Raw genomic sequence first — 10,767 nt, 5'->3', positions numbered from 1 at the left:
TTCATTACCAGCCATGAGACATTAAACCGAGTGTAACCTATTAATACAACTGACCATATTATTAATTGCAGTGAAGAACCAGAGAAATCTTTAGTCATCCAGCCAAAAATAAATAAGAGATACTGCCCATGTGGCAATAGAAGAGAGAGAGAGAAAGATATTGTATAAAATAATATATGTATTTCTCTTTAAAGCTAAAAGACAATGCAACTACTAAAGCTCAATTTAGTAGTATTATTATAATATTTGTAGATAATATTAAGAGTGTGTAGACAAATTTGTGAGAAATTCCATGAAGAGCCCTAGCTTCAACATAATATAATACAAACAAAGAGAACACATTCATGTCTTCCTTCTTTCCTTACATCATGTTTTTGTATACAAGAAACTGCCCACCGACACTGTATAAAAAGGGAAGCCAAGGTTGTCTTCACAGAATTATCAAACTCACTACCATTCAAACATTCTGAAAATAAATTGAGTGCAATAATATTAGGAATAATTTCACAAATTGTACACACTATTTATACATGATGTATATTTAATTTTTATCATAAATAATTCTATTTGGAGAACACATCAACTTTTTATTGTATGACTAAAATTAATTATACATTATTATGTATAAATAATTTATGCAACAATCATTTGAGATTAGCAAAAGAAAACTGTCCGAAACTCTCTGCACTACTGAAAAAGATAAAAACAAAACAAAACACTCAAAAACAGTAAAAATCAATTAAACGGGCATTTTGTGTGCCTTGGAGACCTTGCATTTGCAACGACACGCGTTACACATCTTTGTTATTATTATCAATAAAATATCTCAAGATAGTTGATGAAAAATGTTAATATTCTTGAGGGATCCCAGTTTTGCTCAATTGTATCCAAGAAACCACAATGGAAATCAAGAAAACGATCTGCAAAACACAATGGAAAACTATTAAAAAGATTGAAGAAAACCTCCATACACATATCTACAACTTCAATCTTTCACTCCAAGTTCATGGACATAGAAACAGTTTACAAAGCTATATTCTGTTTAACTAAAATATGGAAAAGCATCGTACTTAAAAATTTGATTTTTTTTTTCTCTTTTTTGTTCTTAAATGATAATGTTAGATGGTTGTTTTGTCTTGTCTTACTAGACAAAAATACATGAAAACAACAGTAAATTTAAACTACTCAAGGATACACCTTTGAGATGTGTCACAACAAAAGTTGAGTTTGGTATAATGTTTAAGCAATTATAGAAAGCATTTGTAAAATTTAAATTAAAACAGAGAATGAATTTCTGACATAATAATTCTATCGAACTCAACTTGTAACAATGCTTAGGAAGTAACTCACGGTTGAGCCCAATAGGAATAGTTAATTTAAATGCCCTGGCAAATCCCATATAGAATAAACTAAGGAAAAGAACAATGTCAAAATATGATACCTTTGAACGTTTTTTAAGCCTCGTCTACAATAAAAAAAACTGAGCTACTCCAGCCACTGGGCAACGTTTCTGCTGTAAAACATGAACGAGTGAAAAGGAAACAGTATTAGAAAGCATTACCATATCCAAAAGAAAATAATAACAAATAAAAAGGGGACTCTCATGAAGAATAGCAAGTAAACCTCTCAAGAACACCAATCTCTGGCATTTTGGAACATTTTCAACCAGGGACTTGGACCCTTCTTGTCCACATTCCAGTGCTTCGGATACCATGGGTATTGCCACATTAAGAAACAACGCTCGGGATGAGGCATCATAGCAAGATGTCTCCCATCTGGTGAACAAATAGCAGCAACTCCTAAAGGAGAGCCATTCATATTAAATGGATATTGCTCTGTCTCACTCCCATCATCATCACAGTATCTTACTGGGGCCAAATTGGAATGAAGCACTCTATCAAAAACCCCATCATCAGGGAAGTATGCTCTTCCCTCGCCATGAGCAGCCCACACCCCCAATGTACTACCCTCCATTCCTTTAAACATTACAGCTGGTGAGTCTCTAATTGTCACACTAGTGAATCGACACTCAAATCGTCCAGATTCATTGTGAATGAACCTTGGCTGTGATGGGTCCCCACCAAGACCATGAACACCACCAACTTGGGGGCCTGGAATCCATCCCAATAGAGCCATAAGCTGACACCCATTACAAATCCCGAGACTAAATGTGTCTGGCCGCTTATAGAACTCCTGAAATTGATTTAAAAGGGGTTGATTAAATCGTATTGATGCAGCCCATCCTTTTGCTGAGTCAAGGACATCAGCATAACTGAAACCACCAACAAATACCACTCCTCTAAAATCATCCAGAGAGATTGACCCATTTAAAAGGTCTGACATAGTCACATCCCATGGCTCAAAACCAGAAGCATAAAAAGCTGCAGACATTTCTCTATCTCCATTGCTCCCTTCTTCTCGAATAACAGCCACCTTTGGTTTTGATGTGGCGCTCATATACTTCTCATCTGTGAAAGTAGGAGTGAAGGACAAGTTCCACGAGGGTTCATGTCTAACTTTCAACCCCTCTTTCTCTTGATCAACACAAGAAGCCAATCTCTGTAAGTGTTCCAACTCAAAACTGGTCTCTTCCCACATGTCCCTAAGGAAAGAGGTTTTCTCATTCAAATGAGACGCCCCATCAACCCTTAATTCAATTGTGGGTTCAGAACTTACTTGTCCAATAATGTCGGCAGATATACCTTCGCTAATTAGCTTCTCCATCACAACATCCAAGTTTTTTTTACTTACCTCAATAATGAGACCAAGTTCTTCAGCAAAAAGTGTTTGGAAAAGGCTCTTCCCACGTGAATTCAAATCTAATACAACACCACAATTCCCAGAAAATGCCATCTCTAGAGCACACGTCAGTAACCCACCATCACTAATGTCATGACCAGCCGAGATGAACTCATCATCAAGAAGTGCCTGTGTGCACTCAAAAACTCTTTTAAAATAAGGAACGTCATCAAGATCAGGACAATCATCCCCAACTTGGTCAAAAACTTGAGCAAGTGCAGATCCACCCAAACGGCGCTTTCCCTTTGCCAAATCAATATGAAGTATCACACCATCATCTCCTAACTTCAAATCCGGGGTAACTGTTTTTGTTATGTCAGGACAAGTGACGTAGACGCTAATCACAAGGTTTCCGGGAGCCTTAACAATCTCACCTCCAGCATGGGCAGCCATTGAAAGACTGTCCTTTCCCCCATCAATAGCTATTCCAAGATCAATCATAGCTTCTGAGAGAGCATTAGCGGCATCATACATTGCAGCTCCCTCTCCATCAAGCTTGGCAGCATACATCCAATTTCCACTTGCTTTAATGTCAGCCAGAGAAGTCACCTTTGCCCAAACAAGATTAGTGAGTGCTTCTCCAACAGCCAATCTTGCCATTGCTTTTGGATCTAGCAAACCTTTGATTGGTTGCTCCCCAATAGCACATGCACCTCCAGTAAAGTCAGTATAAGTTTGAGCAATAACTGCAACATCAGCAAGTGTAATTTGTAAGGGTCCAACAGTTTGCTGCTGGGCTACAAGCCCTGTTACACACCTGTCCACCTTAGTAGTCAAGAAACGCTTTGAACAAACAGATGGAAGTCTTAATACCCTCTTGAGAGCGTTCATGACAGTTATCCCAGGAGCAATATCAAGTGACTCTCGTGCATCGACGACCCGATGGAATTCAAAGGTCTTCTGTGGCATATCACCAAGTACTTTATCCAACTCCAAATCCACAGCAGGTGGAGGTTTAGGAAGTCCACTTGATTGGCATTTTTCAATAGCTGCACTATCAACTAGAACAACCCGACCCTCACCATTAATGGTTCCAAGAACAGCCATAGAAACCCTTTCTCTTTTACAAATCGACTGCAGAAGGTCACGACTTTCAGGCTTCACCAAAATTGCATCTTGCTCTTGATATTCAGCACCCCATATCTCCAACACCGACATCGTGTGGTCACCAACTACAATTGCCCGGATATCAATCTCAGCACCCTTTGGATAAATGATTTCCTTGACAACATTACAATTTCCACCAGCTCCTTGATCGTGAATACTAATGATTGGGTTATTCTCTCCCATCTCAATGCAAGCACGAACAACACGATACAATTTTTGTGCCATTTCTGCATCTCCACGTTGTACAGCATTAAAATCAAGGTCTGCATCATTCTGTCCACTAACCATACTAGACGCAGCCCCACCTCCCATACCAATACGATAAGCTGGGCCTCCAATTTTCACAACCAGCATTCCAATGTCGGGCTCGCCTTTCGATATGTGAGTGTGATCAATCTGCCCAATGCCTGCACTAAACATAATAGGCTTTAGCCATTCCCGTCTTTCCCCACTTGGAAGTCGCATTCCGAAAGTTCTAGTGTAACCCTGAATCAATGGCTCTCCAAACTTGTTGCCATAGTCGGATGCACCATTACTGGCATCAATGAGAATCTGCAAAGGTGACGCCAAATTAGATGGATAGGTGAAAGAAGGATCTTCCCAAGGAGCATAAGAACCCTCCATATTGAGATTGCCAACACAATAACCAGCTGTTGAGGCAACAACAAAAGATCCTCTCCCAGTGGCGTGTGTATCCCTTATACGTCCACCTGCACCCGTTTCTGCACCAGGGTAAGGTGCCACTGCACAAGGAAAATTGTGTGTTTCAGCAGTGAACAACACATCAAGATCTCGAAGGGCTGACTCTAATGGACATGTTGAACCCGGATGAACTGGTCTCAAATGCTTAACTGGAAACCCCTTGATTGCACTCGAGTTATCCTTGAACCCAATTACAGAATTGTTTGGATTTGCTTGCAAAGTGCTCTTCACAATCTGCATTAGAGTCCTATCCATCGGCTTTCCATCTATGACTATCTTACCTGTGAAAAACCAATGCCTGCTATGCTCACTGTTAGATTGTGCAATATCAAATAGCTCAACTGTCGTTGGATTACGCTTGATTTCCTCTCTGAAAAGCCTAGTGTAATATTGGAGATCTTGCTCATCAAACGCTAAACCCATTTGTTGATTAATTTCCTCCAATGCTTTTCGACCATTCTCCATAACAGGTACATAGCGAACCTCCTCTGGAACCACAGTCGTCTCAAAAGATGTAAGCTTCTGAGTATACACACACTCAGTCATCCTATCATGAACCATTGCAGCTACCTCATTGATCTGAGGCTCCTGCAACTGACCTTTGGTATACAACAAGTATCTCCTTGAGCGTTCCAATCGATTCACCTCTGTCAAACCGCAAGCTTGACAAATTGATACAGCATTTGAAGACCATGCTGTTGTAAATGATAACCGGGGACCAACCTCAATTATAACCATACTCAACCCTTCCTGCCTTTTCTTCTCAAGAAAACTCTCAACCCCCAAATTCTCAGGCTCATAAGTCTCCTGAAGAAGCCACTTAAGAACGGATAACTTATCGACTGAAAGTTCTGCCTGAAGCCCAATGTTGAAACACTGCTCTGTTTTTAAACCAACAATCTGAGTTGAGACTTTAGTTTGAAAAGATTTGAGAAGCTCAGATGTAGCGCTATCCTGAATCAGCGGCACCCGATAAAAATGTACAACTCCAGCACCAGGCTTGGTTGTGGATTGCTCAGTTACCGGACTGCCCAAGCCATCAGAAACAACAGCTTTAGGCTTTGCCTGAGCACGACACCTCAAATTCAATGGAATTCCTCTTCTAGGGCGCAAAACCATGCCCCATAAGGGATTTGATCTTGGAGCTCGTGAATTACGATGGAAAACAAGATTTTGCTTATGTATTCCCTGAAATCAACATCAATGGAAAAACAGAATGTTACAATAATTTTTTAAAAAACTCAAAAAAAAAAAAAAGCAGTCAATATATATAGTATACACTTATCAATCTCCCTACATAGACAAACTCCACATCATTGAAAAATCAAACGCAAAAGGGCACACAGAAACATACTTGTAAGAATTCTGAAGTCGTAATTTCTCGAACTCCAGCCATTCTCACTCAAAAGAACAGTTCGTCCAATTAATCTGAAACCAAAACATAACATCATCAATTGATTAAGCATTCGTCTTCTACAAAACTCCCAACGGTGTTGAGAACCAATCCAAAAACTCATTCAGCACAAAACTAATTACACAAAACACTAACAACTCCGAAAACAACTTTTGTTAAGAACCGAGAACATCCTAACAGTACTACAGCAACAAAATAGTTATAGTACACAAACACATGTAATAAGTTTGTTTACCAGTAGGGATTTCACCAACCAGTCAGGGGAGTGTAGAACCGAGGCCGAGGCAAAGAAGGTCGACAAGGATGCAAAACGGAGGCAAAGAAAGTGGACGGAGAATGATTGAGTTGAGAGGTAAGAGAAGAAGAGAGAAAGTGAGTGGGGTGTGGGCTGAGACGGAGGGAGCGGCGGCTGTGTAAAGAATACGCACCTGTGATTCCCCCTTCAAAAACACTATACAGCCACAAAATTAAATTAATTATTATTTATTATTTGTTCTCTTTTTTTTTCGTGCTAATTTCTTCCGCCATTACATATTTAAGTTTTTTTATTTAATTTAAAATAATAAACATTATGTGTAATTGTTTGGAAGGATATTGTTTAGTAAGAAAGGTAATCTCATACATACATTAAAATAACAAAAAAAAAAACATTAAAAATACATCGTACTAAATTTTAATTTTTTTATTATTATTTTTAAAATTTTATTTATAAAAAATAAATCTTTCAATATTAATTTTTGTTATTTTATTATTTTTTTTAGTTGTATAAAAATATTGCTAAAAAAAATTACACATAAAAATGTAAAAAAATTAATATTAATTTTCTCAAAAAAAAAAATTATACATAAGATGTTGAAGGCGTAGATTTAAAAAAAATAAATAAATCAATTTTTATGCAGATGTTACATTATAATTAAAGAAAAACCCCTTACAATACTATTTTTTTTAAAAAATATATATTTTATTATATTTATTGTTAAAAAATTATCTCTCATTTTATTTTTCCCAGGCAGCACACTCCATCCACCACCCACAAAGTCCCATTCGTGAATTGAAGCTCAAAAATGAGGTTAGGGGTGGTTGGTTTCTATTTTTCACGTTTTGATGTAATATGAGTGTTCTTACAATCTTACCAACTATTTTGCTTGGTTTAGTTTGATTTTACTTGATTTTGTTTGCTCTTTTGCTAAAATTTGAATTTTTTTGTTGGGCTGAAAACGGTTCAAATTTTCGTGTTCTGAAATGTTGGGCGTGAGAAACACTTAACCGAACCTAGCTTTCAAATAAGCCACTAAGACTAGCTTAGTAGTGACGGAGGGATGGGTAAAAAGGAGAAGTTATGGGTTCAAACTCAAAATCTTTAAGTTATAAGCTATTAATTGATTGTAAAATATCATTATGCTACACTCAAAAAAAAAAAAATTAAGATTTCTTATTAAGACGGGTTTTGGATGGGGTGAGTAGGTTTAGATGGGCCAGATTGGATTGGGATAATTTTAAAAATAATTACATAAACTACTATTTTTTTTATATTTTTACGTTTAAATATTTTAATTTTTTTTACATTTTTACAATATTTTATAAAAATATTACGAAAATTACATAAAAGTATTAAAAACATAACATGCAAACAACAACAAAAAATAACATACAAATAATAAAAAATTAACAATAATTTAACAAAAATATACTAACGTATGTTCTGTAAATAAAATTATAAAAATCTTAAAATATTTAAAATTTCGTACAACCGTATTTTTATAATTTTTTTATTATTTTTGTGTATTTATAATTCTTATTTTTGAGCTTGATGGGCTTATTTTTTTAAAAAATGCAATTTTTTCAAATTATTTTCAGGTAACTTTAACATGCTTTTCAATTTTTCAATCATAATTTAAAACTTATAAAATTAACTGGATCATTTAAGATTATAAAAAAAAAAAAAAAAAAAAAAAAAACTCCATAAAGTTTCTAAACTCCAAATCCAACACATTTGAAAAAAAAAAAAAAAAACTAAAATTAGAACATAAAAGTTCAAGTCCAAAATCATATCATAAAATCCATAAAAATAATAAAACATAAGAAATAATTACATAAAACATTAATTTTTGTAAAAATTCAATTTTTTTTTTTTTAGATTTTTATAATATTCTATAAAAACACAAAAAAAAAAAAAAAACAATAAAACCACATTAAAGTAACAAGAAAACGACATCAAAACAACAATAAAACAACATAAAAAATAATATACAAATAACAAAAAATCAACAACAACATAATAAGAATACAACATATACTCTACAAAGTCCCAAAATCTAAAATATACTACTCATAAGTATGAATATTCAAATCTAAAGTATTTACCTCTTCAAATTTATCCAAAAACCTGCACAAAGTTAATAATATTATTTTTTTGAAGCCAAATTAATAATATTATTAGTATTACACAAATCTATATAAATTCAGCACTACAATATTTATTTACATTATAGATTACTAAACATGAATTTTATGTTAAAAATATTTGTTAAAAAAGTTATTACATAATCATACTAAAATTAAACTTAACTAATTAAGTCGAAAAGAATAAAGTATTAACACTTCCTATTAATGCTTAATAAAATTACAAAAATCTCAAATTTCTTGGTTTGGAAAGACTAAACAGAGGAGAAAGATTTTGATGATTTGATTTATGAGTGTTCAATCCGAAAACATTATGTGATTAGGGCATTCATTTCGCACAAGACTTTCCGTTCAGGTCGGCCAGCACACTTGAATCTGGAAAGAAGGTAAGAACTGTGTATAATGTGTAATATGAATATCTGAGTGTATATATGTGTTAAGTGTATATGCGTACTTATGTGTTAGTCGCACTATCAACACTTGTACAGTTTTGGTACAGAGTGCATTAGTATAGCGAATACTGTTTAAGAGTACATTACAGTGATACCGGCACAAGTACGAGAAAGTATAGGGTGTCTGTGGTATATCACTCGGTGGTACTCGGAGTACGAATCAAACCCTACCAACACTCGTACATCAAGGTACGTAGTGTATGTGGTATAGTGGTTGTACCTTAGTACGAAACGTTCTTGCTCATCTGTTAAGCCTTGTAAATAGGTGTATAGACACCTAGATATAAGTCGGTATTATATGATATGTTATATGCTTTTCTTACTGAGTCTGTCGACTCACAGTTCTGCTTCCATGTGTAGGTAAAGGAAAGGCGAAGGCTGAACAGGAGTGAGCCTGGCTGCGATGAGGTTGTACATGTCGTGGCAACGTGACCTGGATTGTTCGGTCTCGGGACATCTGGGGATATATTTTGTAGTCGCTGTGCGACTTGGTTATTGTATTTTGGCATGTTTTGTCTAAAAGTTTAGAAACGAGATCCCGGTGTTTGTAGATCACTATGTAAATTATAAAGTTTAATGTTTATTATAAAAGTTTTAATTTGACACATTTTTTGAGGAAATTCTTTGATTAGCAAAGATAGCACTGTAATTGAAAAAGCACTGTAGCATGCCTTAGCATTAGGGCGTTACATACTCGATGGGTGCTCAATATTTTTGTTTGAGTGTTGAACATCCTGAACTTGATTGCTCTCGATAGGGCTTAATAATATTATAAGATGGTGTAAAGAGAAATGCTAAAAGGCACCATGGTGTCTAGCACTCTTGTGAGATATAATATTATTATTGGTACAATTTAATATCGAGTCTTACTTGTTTTACTTTAATAAATATTATAGAAAATCACTAACCAACTATAAAACGACACTTTATTGTGGTGTTAGGAACCATAGGTGCCTCATAGCAATGCTCTGATGTAAAAGACCCAAATCACTGGGGAGAACTTATAAAAGAATGGTATGCCTATACAAATGGACCCGGGCTAGACGGTTGGGGCTAGATGGTCGGGGATGGACGATCAGGGCTAAAATGAGAAGAATAATCAAGAAGAACTGAGAAAAGAAAGAAGAAGAGGAAAAAACGGAAAAAAAAAATCTTTTATAATTTTAATGTTTATTTTAAGTGAAAAGGAAAAAAAGAGTTTTAAATTTTATTTTATAATTTTTCTATTGATGAGTGCTAATTATAACCTCGTATTACAACCTTTTAGTCAACTTCTACACCCGAAATTACATGTCAAAATATTTTTAAATTTTTTTTTTCATAACAATATTCGTTATAGTTACAATATCATCTCTGTAAATTTTTGAATAATTTACAATGCTGAAAATAGAGTTCATGATATTCTAATTTACCACGCGCGTTAAAAAAACTTTAAATATATTTTTGGTACTGTAAACTATTCAAAAAAATTTAAAAAAATTCAAAGATAATGTTGTAAGTATAACGAACACCGCCATAAAAAAAAATTAAAAAAATATTCCAACATGTATTTTCGAACACGAAAGTTGACTAAGAGGTTGTAATAGAAAGTTTACAATAGCACTCCTTTTTTTCAACTTATTTTTGTTTTTGTTTTTTAATTTTTAATTATTTTCATAAATTTAAATAACTAAAATTACATAGATCAATACAAATATATCGTGTGTAGACCTATGTACACTCTAACATGCTTATTTGGCATTTAACATAACTTTTTAAATGGAATTATGAATACCAAAACAGCATATAAATTTGAAAGATTTTAACTATCACAAATCATATAATTCAAGTAGTCTCAATATTTCTAAAAGAAATTAATTATAAAGTTAACTATTACAAATCATATAATAG

General features: G+C 34.4%; 1 protein-coding gene across 3 annotated transcripts; it reads right to left on the bottom strand.

Moving 5' to 3' along the window:
- Nucleotides 1–467: 467 nt before the first annotated feature.
- On the bottom strand, nucleotides 468–6,588 carry LOC133030304 (probable phosphoribosylformylglycinamidine synthase, chloroplastic/mitochondrial). Of its 3 annotated transcripts, none has more exons than XR_009684157.1 (5): nucleotides 6,258–6,588; nucleotides 5,963–6,036; nucleotides 1,624–5,796; nucleotides 1,442–1,513; nucleotides 468–920 (listed from the first exon to the last, which is right to left on the bottom strand). XR_009684157.1 is itself a non-coding variant. In XM_061102921.1 (4 exons), the coding sequence occupies exons 2-3, from the start codon at nucleotides 6,002–6,004 to the stop codon at nucleotides 1,627–1,629; spliced, it is 4,212 nt and encodes a 1,403-aa protein (XP_060958904.1). In that variant the 5' UTR covers nucleotides 6,005–6,036; nucleotides 6,258–6,518; the 3' UTR covers nucleotides 842–1,513; nucleotides 1,624–1,626. The 3 variants fall into 3 exon arrangements, 1 of the variants encoding a protein (XP_060958904.1); XR_009684158.1 differs by having other exon boundaries at nucleotides 1,442–1,510; nucleotides 6,258–6,518; XM_061102921.1 differs by having other exon boundaries at nucleotides 842–1,513; nucleotides 6,258–6,518.
- Nucleotides 6,589–10,767: the final 4,179 nt, after the last annotated feature.

The sequence above is a fragment of the Cannabis sativa genome, chromosome 8 (assembly GCF_029168945.1).
Source record: "Cannabis sativa cultivar Pink pepper isolate KNU-18-1 chromosome 8, ASM2916894v1, whole genome shotgun sequence".
Classification (NCBI taxonomy): Eukaryota; Viridiplantae; Streptophyta; class Magnoliopsida; order Rosales; family Cannabaceae; genus Cannabis; species Cannabis sativa.
This window is presented reverse-complemented; position numbering and strand designations above follow the sequence as displayed.

Excerpts from the sequence above, each read along its gene's own strand:
- LOC133030304 (XM_061102921.1), bottom strand. The coding sequence starts at position 6,004 with ATGGCTGGAGTTCGAGAAATTACGACTTCAGAATTCTTACAA. Across the intron at positions 5,797-5,962 it reads CGACTTCAGAATTCTTACAA|GGAATACATAAGCAAAATCT; the intron begins GTATGTTTCTGT and ends TGTTGATTTCAG.